General features: G+C 45.1%; 1 protein-coding gene across 1 annotated transcript in view; it reads left to right on the top strand.

The window, feature by feature from the left end:
* trak2 (trafficking protein, kinesin binding 2) overlaps nt 1–24,808 on the top strand; it is a 77,889-nt gene that overhangs the window by 10,489 nt on the left and 42,592 nt on the right. Inside the window, exon 3 of the mRNA XM_084313075.1 lies at nt 13,786–13,989. Within this exon, the coding sequence (XP_084169201.1) occupies nt 13,786–13,989 (204 nt within the window). The remainder of the gene's footprint in view (nt 1–13,785; nt 13,990–24,808) is intronic.

The following is a 24,808-nucleotide window of genomic DNA, read 5'->3' as shown; positions in this document are numbered from 1 at the left end:
TTGGATCACCGTGTCCCTTCATGCCCCTTTCTCGTGTCCCTTTGTCGTTCTTCATAGTTGATCTTCTTTGAATCGGTTCAGGTCCCCTCTTTTCCTCCTCCCGTCCTCCTCTCCTCGTCCTCTTCTCTCTGTTCTGGTCCACCTGCGCGCCCTCTCCATCCTAAAACAGGACATACATCAACATAAAACAACATCATAAAAAACATCAACATAAAACAGCATCATAAAACATTAAGATACAATATGCATATACAGTTGATGAGGCAGGCTAAATGAGGCCTGCCCCCTGGCTATAATTACATGGAGAAAGGTCGCAGCTCTGGCCGTACTGGTGGCGGCCTAGCCATCATTCATCGTGCTGAGCTGAAGCTCTCTTCCTTACAGATGCCTGATTTTACCTCCCATGGAGTGTCTGTCTGGCCTTCAAATGCAAACCTCTTTACCCCATGACAGTGCTTCTCATATACCGGCCCCCAAAATCAAATGCCTCATTCCTCCCTGAAATACACGATCTACTCGCATCACTCTCCACTATGTCAACCAATATTGTCATCATTGGTGATTTAAATATCCATGTTGACAACCCCTCCTGTCACCTTGCAACAGAGTTTCTGAGTCTGCTTAAATGTCTTGGGTCTGCAGCAGCATGTTGAGGTTCCCACGCACAACACGGGCCACACCCTAGATCTGGTCATTACATCAGCCCCCTTAAATAGCCTAGAGGTCTATGACCTCGGTGTGTCCGACCATAAGGTGGTCTCAATGACCTTGACATCGATGCTGCCCTCTACTAGACAAAAACGTCAAATGTCCTTCCGAAATTGGAAATCCATTGACCCAGCCACCATGACCACAGACCTCCAACGCATCACCTGCCCAGCCTCTGCAACAATGGATGAACTAGTGGAGCACTACAACTCATCCCTGAGGAGTGTTTTTGACCTTCATGCCCCTGTCAAGACATGTGAGGTCAATTTTGAACGCTCCGCCCCCTGGTTCACACAGGAACTGCGGAAAATGAAAAGAGCTGGCCGTGCCCTGGAACATTGACTCAGACACTCTGGACTCACTGTCCACAAGCTGGCTTTCCGTGACCATCAAAAGGCGTACTGCAAGTCCCTGAAAGATGCTCGGTCAAACTTCTACTCTAACCTCATCAATAAAAACACTGGCAACTCTAAGCAGCTTTTTTCCACCATAAATCACCTACTGAAGCCACAACCATCCTCATCCACTGAAGCTACAGAAGAGCGATGTAATAACTTCATAGATTTCTTCAGATCTAAAGTAAACAACATCCGCTCTCTGATGCCCAGCTCTTCCTCTCTGTTTCCCCCTGCCTCTAACCCGTCACCTCAGAGCTTACCATCTCTCCCATGTTTCACTGAGATTCAGCAGAGCCACATTGAAATAACTTGAGGAATTAAATCCACCTGGATCCCATTCCAACTGCCCTGCTCAAGTCCTACATCCCCAGCATCAGGCCAACCAACACCCAGGCTGTTAACCTCTCCCTTCAAACTGGCCATATCCCAAAAGTTGCCATCAGCCTCAAACACTGTTGGACTGTCGGACCATGCACTGCAGTGGTTCTAGTCCTACCTCTTAGGCAGGACTGAATATGTTTCACTGGGAGGATACAAGTCCAGGCTGCTCCCTGTCACCTGTGGTGGTCCGCAGGGGTCGGTTCTTGGTCCCATCCTATTCATCACCTACATGCTCCCCCTACATGCAATGTCCTTCCACTGTTATGCCGATGACGCACAACTCTACATAAAAACTGGCCCAAACCCCTCTGCAGCTCTGTTATGCCTCACCACCTGTCTTGAGGAGATAAAGGCATGGATGAACAGCAACTTCCTCCAACTAAATGGCAAAAAAAACCAGGCACTTCTCATTGGCACCCCACACCAGGTTCAGTCTTCACCCATATCCCATCTCACCTTTGACGGCCAGGTCATCCCTCTCTCCCCCTCAGTCACAGATCTGGGGGTTAGATTTGACCCCCACCTGACCTGCAAGACCTCATTCTATCACCTAAAAAATATATCCAAACTCCGTCCCACTTTAACCCTGTCAGACGCAGAGAAGCTTGTCCATGCCTTTGTCTCCTCAAGACTGGACTACTGTAACAGACTCTTCATCAGGATTCCTGGCAAGAGCATCCAAAAGCTGCAATACATCCGAAACAGCGCTGTCAGGATCCTGATGAGAGTCCGTAAACATGAGCACATAACCCCCATCCTCCACTCACTACATTGGCTCCCCGTCTCATCCCGGATCAACTACAAAATCCTGCTGCTCACCCATAACTGCATAAACGGACACGCACCCCTCTACCTACAGGAACTCATCACTCCACAATCCTCCACCCGTACCCTCAAATCGGCAGGTAGCCTGCTCCTTCTGGGCCCCAGTACCCGGCTCTGCACCATGGGTGACCGAGCCTTCTGCTCGGCTGCACCACCCCTGTGGAACAGCCTCCCCATCCAGCTGAGGGCACCACAGAGCCTGGACTCTTTTATTAAAGCAGTTTGAAAACCTATCTATTTCAAAAGGCCTTTGATTGCTAGCTTTGTCTTTTTTTCTTGTGATACATTTTTTTCTTGTGCTGTTGTCTTTAATTTTCAGGTTATACTATGTTTTTAACTATTCTATTTTTTATTTTATTTTTATTCTGTATTCTATTTAATTATTATTAATTGTTATACTATTTTTTTTTAACTTTTAACCCTGTAGCACTTGCACAGGGTGAACGAAAAGTGCAATACAAATACAATTTATTATTATTATTATTATTAGAGGTTTAGAATGCTGAGCGCAAGTCGATGAACAGCATTCTCACATGGGTGTTCTCATCCAGGTGGGCGAGGGCGGAATGTAGTGCTGAGCAGATGGCATCCTCTGTGCTCCCGTTCTCCCGGCAGGTGAATTGGTGTCTTATCCAGTGAGGGTGACAGGCCAGATTTGAGGTGAGCCAGGACGCACTCCATAATGATGGGGGTGAGTGCAACCTGGCGAGAGTCATTGAGGCTCGTGGCAGAGGAGTGTTTCAGCACTGGCACGATGGAGGCTCGCTGCAGGGGAGTGTTTCAGCACTGGCACGATGGAGGCTCGCTGCAGGGGAGTGTTTCAGCACTGGCACGATGGAGGCTCGCTGCAGGGGAGTGTTTCAGCACTGGCACGATGGAGGTGGGTCATTGCGGCTCGCTGCAGAGGAGTGTTTCAGCACTGGCACGATGGAGGCTCGCTGCAGGGGAGTGTTTCAGCACTGGCACGATGGAGGTGGGTCATTGCGGCTCGCTGCAGAGGAGTGTTTCAGCACTGGCACGATGGAGGCACGATGGAGGCTCGCTGCAGAGGAGTGTTTCAGCACTGGCACGATGGAGGCACGATGGAGGCTCGCTGCAGAGGAGTGTTTCAGCACTGGCACGATGGAGGCACGATGGAGGCTCGCTGCAGAGGAGTGTTTCAGCACTGGCACGATGGAGGCTCGCTGCAGAGGAGTGTTTCAGCACTGGCACAATGGAGGCTCGCTGCAGGGGAGTGTTTCAGCACTGGCACAATGGAGGCTCGCTGCAGAGGAGTGTTTCAGCACTGGCACGATGGAGGCTCGCTGCAGAGGAGTGTTTCAGCACTGGCACGATGGAGGCTCGCTGCAGGGGAGGAGTGTTTCAGCACTGGCACAATGGAGGCTCGCTGCAGGGGAGTGTTTCAGCACTGGCACGATGGAGGCTCGCTGCAGAGGAGTGTTTCAGCACTGGCACGATGGAGGCTCGCTGCAGAGGAGTGTTTCAGCACTGGCACGATGGAGGCTCGCTGCAGGGGAGTGTTTCAGCACTGGCACGATGGAGGCTCGCTGCAGGGGAGTGTTTCAGCACTGGCACGATGGAGGCTCGCTGCAGAGGAGTGTTTCAGCACTGGCACGATGGAGGCTCGCTGCAGAGGAGTGTTTCAGCACTGGCACGATGGAGGCTCGCTGCAGAGGAGTGTTTCAGCACTGGCACAATGGAGGCTCGCTGCAGAGGAGTGTTTCAGCACTGGCACGATGGAGGCTCGCTGCAGAGGAGTGTTTCAGCACTGGCACGATGGAGGCTCGCTGCAGGGGAGTGTTTCAGCACTGGCACGATGGAGGCTCGCTGCAGAGGAGTGTTTCAGCACTGGCACGATGGAGGCTCGCTGCAGGGGAGGAGTGTTTCAGCACTGGCACAATGGAGGCTCGCTGCAGGGGAGTGTTTCAGCACTGGCACGATGGAGGCTCACTGCAGAGGAGTGTTTCAGCACTGGCACGATGGAGGTGGGTCATTGAGGCTCGCTGCAGAGGAGTGTTTCAGCACTGGCACGATGGAGGCTCGCTGCAGAGGAGTGTTTCAGCACTGGCACGATGGAGGCTCACTGCAGAGGAGTGTTTCAGCACTGGCACGATGGAGGCTCGCTGCAGAGGAGTGTTTCAGCACTGGCACGATGGAGGCTCGCTGCAGGGGAGTGTTTCAGCACTGGCACGATGGAGGCTCGCTGCAGGGGAGGAGTGTTTCAGCACTGGCACGATGGAGGCTCGCTGCAGAGGAGTGTTTCAGCACTGGCACGATGGAGGCTCGCTGCAGGGGAGGAGTGTTTCAGCACTGGCACAATGGAGGCTCGCTGCAGAGGAGTGTTTCAGCACTGGCACGATGGAGGCTCGCTGCAGGGGAGGAGTGTTTCAGCACTGGCACAATGGAGGCTCGCTGCAGGGGAGTGTTTCAGCACTGGCACGATGGAGGCTCGCTGCAGGGGAGTGTTTCAGCACTGGCACGATGGAGGCTCGCTGCAGGGGAGGAGTGTTTCAGCACTGGCACGATGGAGGTGGATTTGGAACATTGGACCAGCTGCCTGGGCTAGTAGTGACGGATCGAAGATGTCAGTTAGCACCTCGGCCAGCTGCTCAGCACAGTTCCTGTGCACACGGCCGGGGATGCCATCAGGGCCAGCTGCCTTACATGCATTAGTGCTGCTCAGCGCGGCGCACACACCCCTGGGGGAGAGAGGGTGAGGGGTTGGCGGTCAGTCGGAAGAGTAGCCTTGGTGGGGCGGCTCATAAAATGTTGAATGTTGTAACCGTAATATTTGTGTTCGATTTCAATATCTGAGGGCAGTTACTAGTTAGTCCTAATCTGTTTTCCAGTGTCTCAGATTAATGGAATCACGCTAAAAGTAACAAATCTTCTCCCAAGATTCGCATTTTCTTTCGGGTATGTTTACGAGGTGAAGTATTTAACAAAGAGTGTGCACTTGCTCTCTCTGCACGTCTCTTTCTCTGTCTCTCTCCTCTCTGCCTCGCGGCTTTGACTGAACACGGCAGAGGCGGGAACTGCGAGAGTTCTTCCAAACGAATAGAATCGTATGGGCGCACAAAACTCGCTACAGGAGCTTATCCACCATTACAAATAAAAGGATGTCACCTTATCAATCGTGACGTTCTTTCACATGACTGCGTTTGCAATTGTGAAGTGTCCGTGAGTGTCTCTCTCTCGCTCTCGCTCGCTCTCTCGCTTGCTCTCTCTCTCTCTCCAAACCAATGACACTAATACTTGTTTTGGGATTGCTTGCAATTATGGAAAAAAGGCATGGGCCTGCTGGGGAGGGGTTATCTTAGAGGATTCTGATAAAAGAGTGACAGCCCTTCAATGTGTGTGTGTCAGTTTGCCAGTCTATTGTGTTGCCATGCAGTTGTCCCTGGTGCTATAGTTAGCTCTCTGTCTCACTAAACCACATGATCACTCAACCAGAAGACATTGGCTTAATACACACCGCCCAGAGAGAAACACACACACACACCAGAGTTTATTTAAACTGCAGTCTGTTATAATCACATTTTTATGAGCTAACGAATTCCGTTATATTGGACATTTGTATTAATTATATCAAGCGAAGAATGAGAAATTTGGCACTACTGAGACGGCAACATTTAATGTGGGGTTCACTGAAATAATCTAAACGTTGTGTGATTTTCCTAATCCAATTACTATCTCTCGCCTCCCAACGAAGCGATACGCTAATCCAGCATCAAGCTCCCGCCCCGCCATTCTCATCAGCAAACTACAGGCTCGCCCTGCAGCAGCTGTCACACCCCAAATGAATCTCGAGTCGACATCGCTTCACCTCGTTGTATCGGAACACTACACGCATCATAATGTTCACAGCAACCTGTAGTTGATCACAGTTGTCATGCTTCATTGCGTCGTTTGCTAGCTCGTCGCCACATATTATGCAGAGAGGACGAGCCACATGCTCGTAACGCATTTGTTTATTGATTATAGCCTACATTTAGTTACAATCAAATAGTATCATAATATGCATTACTTTAATGTGACACGGCGGTCAAGCACTCACCCAGTCTTAATTCCCAAAGAAGTGCCTCCGTCTCTCGTTGTGCTGGATGAAGTCACTGGCAACGGCGAGAACATGTACCTTCTCCCTGTATCCGTTTTGTACCTGCGAGAACATATACCTTCTCCCTGTATCCGTTTTGTACCTGCGAGAACAGTGGGGTCGACTCGTCTGGTTGGTTCGACTTTGATAGATCCCCACTGGAACAGTGGACGTCTGTGAGGCTCGCAACGGTAGCAGCAGCCGTGGCAGGTGCACTGACTTGGGGATGCTCTTTGTCGGCTGGTCCCGCTGGGGTGAGGGCGAGGCTAACGTTGGCGGGAGCAGCGGAGGGGCTAGCTTGAATTGGAAATTCTGGAATTGACTCCGAGAGCTCATCGTTGGCTGCCGCTGGAGTGGCGGTGGTGGTTAACTTTGAGTTTGACCCGAAATCTGTGATTTTTCGACGCTTCATCGTTCAATCAATGTTATCTCTCGTATACTATAGATGGAGGCTAGACTACTAGAGCGCTATTTGAAATGGATGCACCGCACGTTAGTATGAGCTTACCTCTGTGTGCCCTGTGCTCACATGACACAATAGCCAATCAATCATTAAGAAACAGAATTTGTCGCTTGTGATAGGCTAGTTAAAGTTTTTTTTTTTTTTTTTTTTTACGTAGGCTGGGCAAGGAAAAAAAAAAACATTCAATCCGAGCGTGCGCCAGCCGCGCTTTATCAGAGTGAAGCAACAATGAAACAAATGTAATGATTGTTTCGTTCATCGCATAGGCTATTTAATTTTAGCCTATTTTAATACAATTCAAATAATCAAATTGTGCTTAGAGGGAATTATTTTCACAGGACATTATGACCGGAGAGATTTAAATATGTCGGACTTCAACAGATTTTCCCGGTAAAAAAACGGTAATTACCGGACAACGGAAACCCTGACACACACACTTGAACCATGCGTCAGTAGGCAGCAGCCCAGCCTCAACTCTAGCTCTCTCTCAGAGCATTTAGCATTTTTTCTATCACAATGGCTTCCAAGTATTACATGAACAACAACTAACTAACAACTATCTCACCATGATATTGGTTCCAGGCATAGCATTGTGTAACAATAATTAATTAATATTTTAATATTAGGCACATGTAAGGAAGAAAGACCCTCACAGTGTAGAGTCTAACACAACTGTTGCTTTTGTCGTTAGCTACCGGTACATGTGCCAACATGAGCTAATCTAGCTAACACTAGCTAACGTTATCAAAGATGGTAATGTCACCAAGCTTTAGACTTAATGTCACCAAGCTTTAGACTTAATGTCACCAAGCTTTATATCTAATGTTACCAAGCTTTATATCTAATGTTACCTAGCTTTATATCTAATGTTACTAAGCTTTATATCTAATGTTACTAAGCTTTATATCTAATGTTACCTAGCTTTATATCTAATGTTAATAAGCTTTATATCTAATGTTACTAAGCTTTATATCTAATGTTACTAAGCTTTATATCTAATGTTACTAAGCTTTAGACCTAATGTCACCAAGCTTTATATATGTCATGTCACCAAGCTTTAGGCCAAGGGTTCTCAAAGTCTTGATGACTGAGGGGCCCAACATTATATCTAAGTCTTGATGACTGAGTGGCCCAGCTGGATTGAGGGCCTCCCAGCGATGACTCCGGTTCCTCCATCTTGCTTCCACAACGAAAACCTTAAAAGCAAAGTACTGTGTGATCTTGTAGGTTGGTTTTAAAACTGTATTGGAACTGGACCAAATATAACACAACGTGCATTTACACCTTAACTCATCACAGGCTGCCGGAAATCTGTCTGAGGGCCACCATTGGCCCACGGGCCACACTTTGAGAACGCCTGCTTTAGACCTAATGTTAGTCAGGGAGGTTCTACACCAATGATACAGTAGAGGGTGCTGTTTCCCCACAAATGAGTTATTGTACCTTTTTATGTAAAGGTTTTATAGACCCTTTTTACTGTTTGTAAAGAATGATGACGTTTTGGCTCCAGGGGTCCTCCGAGAGATGGACTATGGGGCCGACAGTGTCTCAGGAGGTAGACCTGTCGTCTGTAAATCAGAACGTTTCCTGGTTCGATTCCAGCTCCTTGAGTGTCCTTGAGCAAGAAACGTCCCAACAGCTCCCGATGAGCAGGTCGGCACCTCTGCCGTCAGATGTGCGAGTGAGTGAATGTGAGGCATAAGTTGTAAAGCGCTTTGGATAAAAAGCGCTATATAAATTAGGGGTGCACCGATGTATCGGTCGGGTATCGGTATCGGCCGATAAGTGCCTTGTTGACTGCAATCGGCCTATCGGCCGATAAGCTCGAATGTGCCGATGGCAGTAGCCGATAAATATCCATCAATTTGTGTAGCGTCAAGACAAATAAAATTTCACTTGCGACCTGCACAACGCCGTCCCCAGTCCGTCCCCCACACACACACAAGCTACTGCATCAAAGTTACTACTTATGATTAACAAGGCATTCGTTTTGTGGCATTAACGTTATATAGTTAGTGTTACACGTTCAATAATATCAGCATATTATTTACCCGAACGTAGCAAGCGTTCATACTAGCTCAGTTCCTTCCGTTGCTCACAGAGCCCTGAGTTTTACCCATTCTGCAATCTGTTAACGTTTTCAATCAGACACATGTATAGAAAGGCTTTGTTTTATTATAACATTAGTTGCAGTAAAATCATTATGCCTCATTTAAGTCATCCTGCGGAGCTAAAAGCTAAACGTCGGCCGCGCCGTGTTGTTGTTCTAGAAAACCTCTTGCGTCAAAATCAATGGCGGACAAAAGCAGAAGTAAAAAATGTATATTATTTCATCAATGACAAAACCGAGGAAAACAAAAACAAACCACGTGAACTTTGGAAATTACTCAATAACCAACTAGGCTGCAGTAAAAAAACTTAAAACCAGATTCTCAAACATAAACATAAAGACGGACAACACGCTCATCACAGAAAAGCTGGATGTAGCCAATTACTTAAATAGTTTCTTCACAAACATAGCCACAACACTGGTAAACAAACTACCCTCCCACTCAGGGCATTATGGGGTAGAACACATAGTAGCATACTACAAGAACCTAGGGGTCCACAAAGACTACTTCAAACTTGAAATGGTAACAACAGATGAGGTACTCAAAAAACTGAGCGCCCTCCAACCTAACAAGGCCACTGGCCATGACAACATCCCCTCCAAATTCCTCAGAGACTCAGCAGCCGCCATCACCCCAGTCATCACACACATAATAAACTCCATAAAACAGGGACACGTCCCCAAGGACTTCAAAATTGCGAGAGTGACCCCTCTGCACAAAAAAGGCAGTAAATTAGACCCAGGCAACTACCGCCCTGTTTCTATCCTTACCTCCATCTCGAAAGTCATGGAAAAAATTGTATACGAACAGGTCGAAAAATACCTTGCGGAAAAAAATCTAATCTACGAATTCCAATCTGGCTTCAGAACATCCCACTCCACTGACACATGCCTTCTCTATTTAAACGACCACATCAAACAAGAGGTGGACGCGGGCAAATACTGCGGCATGGTCATGCTGGACCTACAAAAGGCCTTCGACACTGTCAATCACACCATTCTGATTGACAAGCTAAAAGCAATTGGTTTTGATAGTCTATCAGTGAGCTGGATGCAATCCTACCTGGAGGGGAGAGAGCAGATGGTGGAGGTAAACGGTACCCTATCCCCCCCCTCACAGTAAGCTGTGGTGTTCCACAAGGAAGCATACTAGGTCCGCTACTGTTCCTAATTTATGCAAATGACATGTCGTCAGCTTGTGACTGCAACTTGTTCCTGTTTGCGGACGACTCAGCCCTGCTGGTCTCTGACAAGAACAAGTTACAGGTTGAAAAAACCCTCAGCTCAGAACTAGGCAAAATCTGCATATGGCTCGCTGATAACAAACTATCATTACACATGGGCAAAACAGAGTCCATTCTCTTCGGTTCAAATAACGAACTCAGCAAGACCGACGGCTTCTCAGTTACAGTGGGTGACAATATTGTCACAAGGAAAGAAGATATTACCTACCTGGGTTCCATCCTAGAGGCAAATCTTTCCTGTGACAAAATGGCATCCAATGTAATAAAAAAAGTCAACCAACGAACTCTATTCTTGTACCGGATCTCCTCACTGGTAAACAAGAATACCCTGAAGACTCTGGCAGGAGCACTCATTCAAGGGTACTACGACTATGCTTGCACCTCATGGTACCAAAGCACCTCAAAGGCGCTAAAAACAAAATTACAAACATCTCAAAACAAACTGGTCAGACTACTGCTTGACCTTACTCCTAGAACCCACCTCACCCCTGCCCACTTTGACAACCTAGGATGGCTTAGAGTAGACGACAGCAACTTGCAATGGGCCTGGTCTACAAGATACACTACACGACCAAGGTACCCATGTACATGTCAAAATACTTCCCAAAGGTCAGTGAATACCACGATCACAACACCAGAGGGAGCTCCACAAATCATGTTAAACCCAGATTCGGCTCAAACAAGGGACTAAACACGTTTCGCAATTATGCCACATCAATGTGGAACGCCCTACCCAAAGCTGTAAAGGAATGTGAATCACTACCCACTTTCAAAAACACTCTCAAAAAACACCTAAGGGAGACTGCAACTCGAAACTGGCCCCTGTAAATGTCCGAACACAACCCCCTCCAATGTACAGTAAATAGTTTTGTTTGTACAGTTGTAGTGTCGCCCACCCACCCCTCCTACCCAACCCCCCCCCCCCCCCCACTCCTACCCAACCCCCCCCCCCCCCCCCCACACCCACCCAACCACCTCCAATGTACAGTCCCCCCCCACCCCCACCTACCCAATCCAATGTACAGTTTATACGTCAAATGTATATACTTTTTTTTTCTGGACTCTTTTTGTATCACAAACAGTACTGTAATTGCAAATCTGATATGTCATAAATGTATAGATGTAGCAGTTCTGTCTATCTGTATGTCATGTATGTCATATATGTTACGATGAATTGAAAATGGGGGACCCTGATGTAAACAAGACGAAAGTCTTTCTCTGGTCTGCATCCCCTTAACAATTGTATGTATTGAGCTGTACTGTACTGTACCCATTCTGCAATCTGTTAATAAAGTTTTCAATCAATCAATCAAACGCCTTGCCGATTGGTGGTAACAGCAGAGGCGGGTGCAAGCGGTGTGTGACGTAATTGGCAGAATCGACTGTCAATCAAAATGTCATTGGTTGAGACAATAGTATCTCGCTGCAGCCCAGCAGGGTAGACCATGCTGGGAGAACTAGTATCTAGATCAGACCTGGGCATTGTACGGTATCCGGCCCGCGGGATGATTCTGACCGGCCCGCGAAAGATTACATGATAATATTTTTTTTTTTTTTTTTTTTTTTTTTTTACTTTTTTCTTTTCATGTCAACATTCACACGCACGATATACGCTTACCTAGGATTTGACTTGATTCAACAACAAAGCAGTCGGGGCAAGCCGAAAACGGTCGAAAGTGTGGTTATTTGAAGTTTGGATTTCTTTTTTCACAACTGAGGTAGGTAGATAACATTTTTAGAGACTAAAGTACAGAAAAAAAGTACCGTTGGGTACCGGTATCGATTCACAGGTACCGGTACCGTATCGGTTCAAATGTGAACGGTACCCATCCCTACTGAACACACAACTGCAGGGCAAGGGCATTTTTGCTCATGAAATGCATAGCCATGTGAAAGCCTTCATGACAAAGTTGCAATTAATTTCAAGGCAACTAGGCAGCAACAATCTCAAACACATGAAAACCCTGAAAGAAGTCAAACCATCAGCTGATCACCGGCACAGGTACTCATCCATGTTGGGAGCACTGCATGATGAATTTTCAAGGCGTTTTCAAGATTTCAAAAAGGTTGAGGATGAAATGCAGCTGGTTTCCTCTCCCTTTACCTGCAGTGTTGATAGTGCACCCACTGATGTTCAGCTTGAACTCATTGACCTGCAGTCTGATTCACTACTGAAAGAGCACTTTAAGTCAGCATCACTGCTAGAGTTCTACTCTGCTCTCAAGGAGGAGAACTTTTCAAACATGAGGAGACATGCTCAGAAGATGTTGGTTCTCTTTGGATCCACCTATATGTGAACAGACATTCTCAGTCATGACGTTTACCAAGTCCAGGTACAGATCCTCTCTCACTGATTAACATCTGGCAGCTGTGCTTCGCATCTCCACCTCAGACATGCAACCTGACTTTGATGGACTTGTTAAAGCTCAACAGAGACTGGATTTATCACACTGAATGAAAAAAAAAAAAAAAGCTGAAGAACACAAATGTGGAAATATAACAAGTGAAATGGGACACTTGATCTTTTTTTTTTCTTTTTTTTGCACAGTTCTGAAAACATTAAATGTTTAATATAGGCATGTAGAGTAAAAAAGGCTACTGGGACACTTTTCTTTACACAGTTCAGTGACATGTCTTGTTTATTTTGGCTATAAGATGATGTGATGGCTTTAGAAAGCTAAGAAAATCCTTGTTTCAATAGTATATGAAACTCAAAATAATAACTTTATTTGTATGGCACTTTTTCATACATGCCCTTTGTTATTAATGTTTCACATTTTGTTTATCATTTTGGAAATAAATTCTATTTGAATAAATTATATTTTTTAAAGCTAACCTCACCTTTTAATTGCCAAATAATAACACATACACATAAATACACTCTTACCAGGGGTCAAAACAATGCCATTTACTGCTTTTTATATAGAAATTAAATGTATATTATGCATAATTGAGTTTGGAATTTTGGCCCGGCCCTCCAACATATTTTCAGTTGCTCATTCGGCCCCCCGGGAAAAATAATTGCCCACCCCTGATCTAGATGCAGCCCTGCAGAACATACTGGGAGAGAGATAGTGCTATTTCTTGATGTTTCCTTTTTTTAAGTAAGTAAAGAGGCCTATGTTCATATCGGTGAGCACAATTTGTAAGACAAATATACAGTAGTTTCATAAAAAAAAAATTACAAAAAAAAAGAATATTACAAAAATAAAAAAAATATTTAAAAAAATATTTTTGCCACAAATATCGGTATCGGCCGATTGTGTTAGTTGAACAATCGGTATCGGTGGCAAATTTTCATATCGGTGCATCCCTAATATAAATGCAGTCAATTTATCACCATGCGACGTCCGACGACCTGTCTGTGCGTATTGGTTTCCTAACCTTCACCTAGTCCAGAATGTCCCTGTTGTCTCCCTCGTGGAAAGACGTGGAGGACTCAGCCAGGTCCAATGCTGCAGCAGAGAACGAGAACCGCGGAGACAAGTTGACAGAAAAATTTTCTATAATCTCTCTCTCTATCGCCCTCCCCGCTCCCTCTCTCTCTCCTGACTCCCTAGATGAAGGCCTGGGCAGCAGCGTGGGGAAGCAGTGCTCCCTGGGCTCCGCCGGCTCTGGCTCCCTCTACCTGTCCGACAGCCAGGACTGGGTGGTGTCTCCTGCCTGTTCACCCGACGGGGAGATGCCCAGCAACCACCACCGCGACGTGCCGGCCATCTCCCCCATCTCCCCCATGCTGGCCGAGGAGACCTTCCGCTACATGAGTAAGTGTTGCACCCGGTGGAGGGAGGGAGGGAGGGCCACGGTGGCACAGTGGTTAGCACTGCTGCCTCACAGCAAGAAGGTCCTGGGTTCGAACCCCAGCAGGGGGGCCTTTCTGTGTGGAGTTTGCATGTTCTCCCTGTGTTCGCGTGGGTTTCCTCCAGGTACTCTGGTTTCCTCCCACACCATAAACACATGCATGTTAGGCAGGGACTACAGATGGAAACTAGCTCATTAGCTAATTCTGGCACATTTACATTGATGTGGAAACTGAAGATTGATTGATTGATGTGCACTGTCCCTGGGTAAAAAATAAAGAATTCAACTTAAACTCCATGTCAGTGGACTCCCTGGCAATAACATGCATCAAAAGAGTACATTTTTGCCACTGACTGCCAGAAGTCTCTCTCTCTGCAATCCCAGCCAGGGGCAGTACATCAAAGTAAGGGATACGTGGTCTTAAGGTCCTTGAGCAAGACGCTTAACTCCTAACTGCTCCTGATGAGCAGGTTGGCACCTTGCATGGGGGCCTCCGCCATCGGTGTGTGAATGTGAGTGAATGGGTGAGGCATAGGTTGTAAAGCATGTTGGATAAAGGCGCTATATAAATGCAGTCCATTTACAATATGAAATAAAAGCATTCGCATTTTTTTGGTGAAAGTTTTGCACTCAAACTCGAAAGGTTATGAAGTAAAAGCTGGCGAGGAATATTGTCACGGCGAAGAATAACTCTAGTCCCTCTTGCAACCAAGGCTTACCCAGCACACACAGTTCTTTCTTTTTCTCCATTTCTTCTTCCTCTGTTGCATCCCATTTTTCAGAATTGTTGTGTTCTCCAAATAGATTAAAATAAATGTTAAAATCAGTAGGGATGCACGATAATTATCGGGCCGATATCAGCAATTATGACGGCATCCCGATAAACCTGATATTGATAGCTCCGATAAAAAAAATATATATATTATATATATTTTTTTTAACTTTTTTTTCTTTTCATGTCAACGTTCACACGCACAATATATGCTTACTTAGGATTTGACTTGATTCAACAACAAAGCAGTCGGGCAATGGCAAGCCGAAAACGGTCGAAAATGTGGTTATTTGAAGTTTGGATTTTTTTTCCACAACTGAGGTAGGTAGATTACAAAAAGTACCGAAAAAAGGTACCGTTGGGTACCGGTATCGATTCACAGGTACCGGTACCGTATCGGTTCAAATGTGAACGGTACCCATCCCTACTGACAAAGCACAATACCTGTTGGTTTTTAGTTCACTCATTGTTCAGGGAAACACATTGTTAATGACATTGACGGATTGTGAATTTTGTGATTGACTCAAATTATATTTATTTGGAAAAATAAATAGTCACTTTATTTGAAGAGTCAAAACTGTTCTCTTGGCTTTGTTTTGTTCATAGTAGTAACGCTCATGTCATGATAAATCTGGTTAGGTCAACACTACAGGAATATACATAAAATTTGTATGTATATCGGTATCGACCTTGAGGAGCAGAAAGTTATGGGTATCGATATCGGGGTAAAAAAAAATCTATTGTGCACCCCTAAAAATCAGACATTAACACTTTCAGTGCCAGCAGGGGGCGCACGATTTAGTGCTTGAGTGCCACCACCCACTTCAATGATAGCGTTAAAACGCCGAATCTATGTTTTAAATTATGGCTATGTGTCTAATCTGCCCGTCGCTTATCAATGACTTGTTTGCAGTCAACATTGTCGAAACGGATTGTTTTTTTATCGGTTCATTTTCGTTTTATAGCATTTTGAAAAGCCCTCGTTTTCAAGGAAAATATTAAGATTCCGTGATAATCGCCCTTTACTGGAATATTCTAGAATACACAAACGTTGTCATTTTTCGGCCTATTTATGAATCGTTTTCAAATAAACGCTAGATTATCGATAGTATGTACGTATGCACGCTATATAGGCGATCTGAAAAATCGATTATCTTATTTCCTGATCGCTCGCACAGCCACACACACACATAGGGGAAAAGCTTATATCTCCGTGAAAACGGGTCTGATTTTCCTAAGACTGGTAAAATAGATTCCTTACCTGAGATCAGATGTTATCCAAAAAGATTATTCCAATTCCTGATCGCCATTCCAAATATCGATCGCTTTTATTGATCCAATGCTACATACTGTACATATGTATTCCACGCTGTTCTGAGGGTCCACAATGAATCCGATCGGCTCGGGTTACATGCCTGAGAAGTAAAATGTGGATTCCGGATTTTTCTTTTCTCATCCATTTTCATTGATTCCATTCCAAAAGGGTGCATTACCATCTGGGAGACGATAGGAGCGGTTTTTTCACATCTGAGCTCCTACAGGGGCTGCTGTACCAACGGGAGACTCGTTGATGAAATATGAATTCAGATCGCTAATAAAAAAATAAACCGCTAATAAACGTTGTGGGCATTCAGGCATTGGGCTGATAAAATGAGTTATGACGTCATGGGCACTGAAAGTGTTAAAGGTGATGTCATCCCTACAGTCATCCCTTTTTAAATGATCACTGCAGACGTGATGGTGGTCTGCCTGGCTCAGAGTAATGTCACTGCAGACGTGATGGTGGTCTGCCTGGCTCAGAGTAATGTTATCCCTTTGTAGTACAATGTCACATTATTGGTACAATTAGGGAATTCACAAACACAAAGCTATTAGCTGTATAGTGCTAGGCCTTTCTACCACCACACACTTTCTCAACACAAACGTAGTTGTCTCGGCGGCTGGGTGGCGTAGCGGAGATTGCGCTCGTCACCAATGCAAGAGACTCCGGTATCGAATCCCAGTCTCGGCATTGCCTTCGGCTTGGGCCGGCCGGTGTACTGGCTCATTGGCAGAGTCAGCGGGTGGAAGTCGATGGGTGGGGATTGGACGTTGTGGACAGTGACCCCTACAGGTCGGTTGGGAGACGCCTGCACAGCAGAGACAGGAAATGGCGGGGTAGTGTGAGCCTCCCAATGCGTTACACCTCGCCAATGAGAGTCCGCACTGTCTGGTGAAAAGATGCGACAGGCTGCCTCCTCGTGTGCCGGAGGGAACACGTGATGCAAGGCTTCTATCCTCTCTACAACCGACCAGTGGGGGGCATAGTCGAGCAACGTTCAAGACGGGGGAGGGGAGAATTGGATACACTGAATTGGGATGGGAGAAAAATAGAAAATAAGGTGAAAAAAGTGGATACACTGTTCTGCACCTACAGTATAGACCACCATAACACTTGTAACACACAAGTGAATGAATGTTGATTAGAGCCTTGACGTAAGTGGTCTCTCCGCGTTCAGGAGACTCGCGCGTATAAAAAGGTCTATTGGATCATGTCTCCAGCTCCCCCACAGCCGTAGCTACAATCACTTACGTCAAGGCTCTCATCCACATTCATAAATGTTCTCCCCCCCGCACTCCCTCACAAGCTCCATGTAACGCGGAAGTGCAGTGGTCTATTAGGATTGGGAGGAGTCGGTATTGGGAGGAGTCAGTATTGGGGAGGAGTCGGTATTGGGAGGAGTTAGGGACCAGTCAACAGCAACGCTATAGACGGACTGTTCTATTTCTGCCTCTGGGTCTTAATGTCATCCCACCAAACAGCCCAGTCACACTGCTGTCTACAGGGATCTGTTCCCAGCCTGACTGTCTGTCTCTCTACAGGACTCTGTTCCCAGCCTGACTGTCTGTCTCTCTACAGGGCTCTGTTCCCAGCCTGACTGTCTGTCTCTCTACAGGGCTCTGTTCCCAGCCTGACTGTCTGTCTCTCTACAGGGCTCTGTTCCCAGCCTGACTGTCTGTCTCTCTACAGGGCTCTGTTCCCAGCCTGACTGTCTGTCTCTCTACAGGGCTCTGTTCCCAGCCTGACTGTCTGTCTCTCTACAGGGCTCTGCAGAGAGACAGACTGTCTGTCTCTCTACAGGGCTCTGTTCCCAGCCTGACTGTCTGTCTCTCTACAGGGCTCTGTCCCCAGCCTGCCTGTCTGTCTTACTGTTTCTCTCTCTCTCTCTCTCTCTCTCTCTCACTCTCATATATATATATATATTGATTTAAGCCTGTGATGAGATCACCGCAGCAGATGGACTGTGCGTGTGCTGGCCTGAGCACATGTAATCAGCTGTATGTCAGTTTGTCATTCTGCGTGTTTGCATGTGGGAAACGCATTTTAAAAATGAGAAACAATTCTTTTGTTGATTAAACCAACTAATGTTTGACTATTAGTCTAATGTCTTTAGCCGTGGACAGCCCTAATCTACTTGAGCAGTGGATGTAGATGAGATCATAGATTCTTGAAGATCTATGAAGGGTTTGAATAATTTTTTGCCACTTTCATAACTCAAAATCCAGAAATGCTTTGCCCGTCTAAATTTATAGTTCTACTTATCAGTGACTCGTAGACGTAAAAAGAAAAGAGCCACGGTTCGGTACGTACCTCGGTTTTTGGGTCACGGTTCGGTACGAGTTCGGTACAACAGGGAAAACATATTTCTAATAGTTATTATATAATTATAATTATTATTAAATATAATCTTTTATTAAGTTATACTTAGTTCCACTTACGGTAGTAGTCAGTGATACCGGTGTCATTCTGGGAATTAGAACTGCCAAAACACACTGTGGAATGGATGTTTACAAATATTGCAAACATTAACAAACTTTTTACAACTTCATATGTTTAGTTGCCATATAATGTCAGTCCTTGCATCAAAGTCCTAAGACAATATGCATTTCAGAATAAAAAATTTATAAAAAATGTGCATGTAAACAACACCAGTAGTAGTGGATGCCATGCTGCAATTACGTGTGTACATTAATGTGTACAAAACATTTCCAATGTAAACAATCTTTAGTCGTCATGGCAAAAGCGTATTCAATTGATAACGGGGTGTCTTTAATTGAATGAATCAAAACTTGAACCTATACTGTCATTACATATTGGGGCTTTAAAAACACAGATCTTCCAGGCAATTTCTATTTTTACACAGGATTGTCATTGTCTGTTTTGTCAGCGTGTACTTGACAGTGCCGTGTGTGTGTGTGTGGTGTGCATGCTGTAGTTGGCCCTCACGTGCGTGAAAAGTTGCTATGCGATTGCTCCTGTGTGATTGTGCATGTGTTTATGCTTGTTGTGCATTTGCACGTGTGTAAGCATGTCTTTGTGCGTGTACATGTATTTGTGTGTCTGTGTGTTTACGCTTGTGTGTATGTGAATCCCTGGCAAGGGCAGAGCAATCCGGTGATCTGGCTGGCGTTAAGTGCAGCTGAGTGTAAAGCTAGGGCAAGCGTCACGAGATGGAGGGAGGGAGGGAGGGAGAGAGTGAGTGGAGGAGTGAGACAGAGGACGGCAGAAAGAAAGAGTTGGAAGCGCGGGCCATGCCGGTTTTAAACACTCACAATGAGGAGCTTTATGAGAATATTGCTGTTGAAGGTGAGATGGAGAGAGAGTTTGTGTGTGTGAGAGAGAGAGAGAGAGAGAGAGAGAGAGAGAGAGGGGTTTTGCTGTGTGTGTATTTTAACTGGTGGCAACGCTTCAAGGTCATTTAGAATGGCATTGAAAGGAAAAGTGCTGTGGGTGTATAGTGTGTAGATGTTTGTGTGTAGATATGCCAGTGCACATATCTACGCTTGTGTTTCCCGTGTGTGTGTGTGCAGCCGCGCATGCGTGTCTGGGTGTGTGCCCATGGGTGTGTATGTTGTCCACAGCTCTGTTTTTGCGACTGGATACAAGCCTCAAGCAGGCGGCAGGAAGCGCACTTTAGGCTCCCGAGGGACCGGCTCCGGATTGTTTACATTCAAACCGAGCACTGGAATGCATATTGTCGCCAGTCCAGTCAAGTCAGTGTGACACTGGTGTGTGACACGGGCTGCTGTACCTCCAGGCAGGGCGGCCTCCTGTCGCCTCGCAGAAAACCACACTGCCGTGCATTCAACCAAATGTGAGGAGCTTCTCCATCCTCAGTCGCTACACACACACACACATGATGCCATTGTCTTGTGCAGCACTTAGAAAGCTATATTGAGAGGGTGGGGAATTTGTACTGTGTCGTGGGTCAAGCTGTGTGCGCGTCTATATGCGTGTGTCCATGTATCACACATGCTAGTTGTCTGGTATGCTGTCTGCGGTTCCCAACCAAAATCTTTTTACCTGCGGGACCCCCTGGAATCTTCCCAAGGACCCTTGAGAGCGAGAACGACTGCAGTAGAACCCCCCCCCCAGCATATGAGGTATTAAAGGGGACATGCATTGCTATTCCTAGCACTATTTGGGCAACTTTACACAATTCTTGTGGGTCTATGGAAGACATCTGTAAGGTTTATTCCAAAAATAATCATTGTTTTATATTTCTAATCAAGTACTCCAAACCATCATTTTTCAGCCTCATGCTTTCAGGCTGTTATTGGCTTGGCTCCACCCATACTAGCAGAATGCTTTGAGTGACAGCCACCCACCAAATAGCTCCGCCCATACTGCATCTCCCCGTCCTTTCAGGTGAATAGAAAACACTTTATACTAAACAACATGGCTGTACCGGTACCGTATATTTGGGATCCAGAGAGCGACCCAGACTATGTTTCGGAAGAAGAAGTTGAGTTGCACCAGCGAGGCTTGCAAATCGTTTCCGAGTGGTAAGTTTATATTGTAACGTTAGTCTAATGGCTCGCCGAAAAGAGCCAGTAACGTTAGTACTTACTTCTGACCAGCTTGCTTCGATAGCTTGCTATAACGTTACTTTGTTTACCTCTGACTAGCTTACTTCGATAGCTTGTTATAACGTTACTTTGTTTACTTCTCACTAGCTTACTTCGATAGCTTGCTAAAACGTTACTTTATAAAGAGCGGCATACCGTTATATGCAACAGTTCTGTATACGCGACCAGGTGTCCCATGCTTTTGGTTGTACTGCACAGCCATTTGACCTAATGTCCCCCCGCAATTTTATATAGTAACGTTGCTTGGCAGGGGTACAGTAAGGGGCTCTGGCCAGTTGGGTGGCTGGTTGGCAGGACTCTGTTCTACTTCTCTTCTACTTTTATTAGGGCTGTCTTAAATCCTTCGAAGCGAATGGGAAAATAAAATTAGAATAAATTAAAAAAAAATTGAAAAATCAACTCTGCCTCTCTTTGTTAACTACAACAAGCAATGCTGTTTGTTATTTAAGATGAGGTCGGACTCAGCACTGACCGATTTGTGTTCATTGTGCTGCTTTTATAAAGCCTCAAATGACGGCTTACAACATTTCATGAAAGCAAAGTGTTTAGTTTGTCTAAGATTTAAAAAGGTTTAAACTTTACAGCACTGACAAAGTTGAACAAAGTGCTGTACAAGTCCCACAACATAAAGAAAACATTAAAAAAAAAGAAATAATATTTAATATGAATAATTATATATTAAAATCGAATCTCGGCTTCGAATGCCAAAAAAAATATTCGAAGGTCAGCCCTAACTTTTATACATGTTCGCCTGCTCCTCAAAAAAGATGACCGGCGTCACCGTAGAGTGACGTCATGTTCAAACTACTCTACAACAAAAGTTACAACTAAACTACATTACAACTGTAGTTCTGTGTGATTGAGAGGACCAAAAAAGTTTAGTTTAGTTTAACTCTATTTCTCTTATCAATAAACAAACAACTTCCTAAAATCTAATGAGAACAAAACTGAAAACCTACTAGTCGGCCCTATAACGAAAAGAGAAATGCTGCTGAGCAATATGGGGCAACTTACTCCTTGGATTAAACCCAGAAGTTACAAGTCTTGGCGTTATCATAGACTCAGACCTAAGCTTTAAGTCACACACCAACAAGGTGACAATAACATCATTCTTCCACCTTAGAAACATTGCTAAAGCCATGGCCATTTATAAATCAAAACGACGCTGAAAAGCTGATCCATGCCTTTATCTCAAGCCGACTGTAATGCACTCCTTGCCGCGCTCCCGAAAGAAAACACAGAACGACTCCAACTCATTCAAAACTCTGCAGCTCGGCTATTAAGAGGAGAGACCGGTGTTAGCTACTCTGCACTGGCTTCCGGTAACGTTTAGAATCGACAAGGTCCTCCTCCTTATATACAAACACAAAGCACTAAATGGATTTTTAATTATTATTATTATTTTTTTTTTTACAAATGTTAATAAGTAAATAACACTCTTCAATTTGATGTTTGTTTGTACATCCTTGTAGTGATGGAAGTCTAAATAGTTTCAAGATAAATAAAAATAGACCAAATGTAATACCTCAACACTCTAGAACACTTTGAAGGACTATAATATTGTTGTGTGGAGGGCCAAATTTCGTCCACAGGCCCTTAGGCCAGAATTATTTTGACAATTTCCAGGTCTTTTAAAAATATGAATGAATAAACGCAAAAGGTTTAGAGAAAGTTACCACCAAAGATTCCCAACCACACTGTGAACTGCTTACCCCTTATTGACACTGTGTACACCATTAAGAATTAGTAAGATCATTAATCTATGTAAAAATATGTATATAAACTTGTAATTTCTTTTTTTGAGAATTCAATGCACTCTCAAATAAATTACCTCTTAATATTTCAATTAATCATCCCCCTGACCTCGTTCAACCCCCCTGACCCCGTTCAACCCCCCTGACCCCGTTCAACCCCCCTGACCCCATTCAACCCCCTTGACCCTGTTCAACCCCCCTGACCCCATTCAACCCCCTTGACCCTGTTCAACCCCCCTGACCTCGTTCAACCCCCCCTCCCCACAGTAAGCCAATGACATTCATTAAATTTCAACTCGAGAATTCATTGAAGGGCAAGCTCTCATTTTCAATGATGTGGAGCATAATACATAAGTCCATAGAAAATACAATAGATATACAAAAGAATGCAAAACACAACAGAGTATATACAATAATTTAAAACAACTGTAGGTTGTGGTGGTATAATTGGTAATTAAGGACTTCCCAAATTCAGTATAAACTCTGCTTTGTGTGTGTGAACCAATCATTGGATCGTGTACCATAGGTGTCCAGATGTCCACTCCATAGCGAAGTGAGATCATTTGGGCAATCTCCATTTATTGCTTTATATAGAGATATATATTTATTTATATACAGATGTAATGTAACTCTCGCCAGTCGCCACTCTCCAAGGGACAAGGGTAGGTGTTTGGGGGATGTTTATTCTTGGCTGTCATTTTCACAAGTTTAAAGACGGCACTGTTCATATCTAGAAAACATCCATACGGCTGCATGTAATGATCCCAGTATCCCCCTGAAGCCCCCATCTTTGTGTTGTTAACATGTTCATAGTATTCAATGGCAGACATATTGGCAGGCAAACAACAGGCAATATTTTTTTAATTATTAATAGTTTGAATGCCCAAGAGGCTGACTTTTGGACATAAGGGTATTTTAACATAGAGGATAGTCTTAAAATAACCTTGTGCCAAGAGCACTTCACTGTGGGGCAATGCCACAACATGTGGATGAGCGTTCCTACCTCCCCACATCCATGCAACAGGCAATTGTAATCAAATACCAGGTGATTGTAGTTTTTGTTTCAGTTGAACATTTTGGCGATGCAAGGCTTTCGTCAGAGAGCAGCACGACATGTGTAGAATCTCTTGGTGGACTTGCTTGTCTAAAGAGAAGTTGGGACTAACGAGACCTTTGAACAGGAAGTCATCCGTATCCAAGAATCTGTCACGCATATCATCGTCGCTGGTCAATTACTGACGACACAGAATGGTTAATTTGGTCAAAAAGGACAATTTTGTGGTAGTCTTTATTTCGATTTATACACATGCGCCATCCAGTGTTTTTCTAATTCTTTATTTTCAAAACATCAAGAGGATGAGATGCACCATCTTGTTTTTAAAGGGGGTCCTCGGGCACAAAACACTAAGAATAGACAACGAAAAACTAAAACAAGAACAAAACAAGACATGAACAGAGAGAAAACTGCTATGAGTGTTTAAAAGGCTGTCTGTCTGTCTGGCCACCTGAATGTTATTGGAGCCGAAGGTTCAGCTTTGTCATCCAACTCTGTCATAAGTCACTCATTAGACATTGCACATCAAGGTGTGTGTGTTCCAGAAGGGGGGGGGCAGGGGGGCGGTCACGCCCACATCAGAATGATACTGTAAGGCAAATTATCCAAAGGTTTAATTTACTGGTTTGGCTGACCTAGTTAGGGCTATTTATGAATATGGGTTATTTATGTGTGAGTTGCGATTGTGTATTTACATGCACGTGTGAGATCAGTTCTCTTGTATGGTTCAGAAACGTGGGACAATGACAAAAAGGGTGATGGTGGTTTTAAGAAGCTGTGATCGGAAGATGTTGAGGTATGGGACGGGAGTCGGATGGCAGGATGGGAGGATCAGTGGATCAGATCTGTGGTGTCAGGGAAATTGCTTTCAAGGTGAGATATGGATGTCTCGGGTGGTTTGGACTTTGGACATGCGAGAAGATCGGAGGAGGGGGGGGATGTTGAGAGCGGTGGAGGAGATGATTGTGGATGGGCGGAGGCCGAGAGGGAGACTGAAGCGGACGTGGAGGGGATGTGTGGAGAATGATATGAGGGATCTGGAGATAAATGTAGACATGGCACAAAACCGTGCCCAGTGGCGTGGAGTCATCGCCCGTCCAACCTCACTGTAGTGGGGAAAATAGGGACATAAAACGAAGATGATGATGATGTGTGTTTGGTGTTAGGCTTTGTTCAGACTGCAGGCAAAAATCTGATTTTGTTTCTCACTTATTTGAAAGTGATCAGATCTATGTGTCCAAACATCGCCAACCTGTCTGCATGGGTTGCCATGGTAACAACGTTAGCTACCG

The sequence above is a fragment of the Notolepis coatsorum genome (genome assembly GCF_963971535.1).
Source record: "Notolepis coatsorum genome assembly, chromosome: 1".
Taxonomy (NCBI): Eukaryota; Metazoa; Chordata; class Actinopteri; order Aulopiformes; family Paralepididae; genus Notolepis; species Notolepis coatsorum.
The sequence above is the reverse complement of the archived record's forward strand: the minus strand, read 5'-3'. Positions and strand labels throughout refer to the sequence as shown.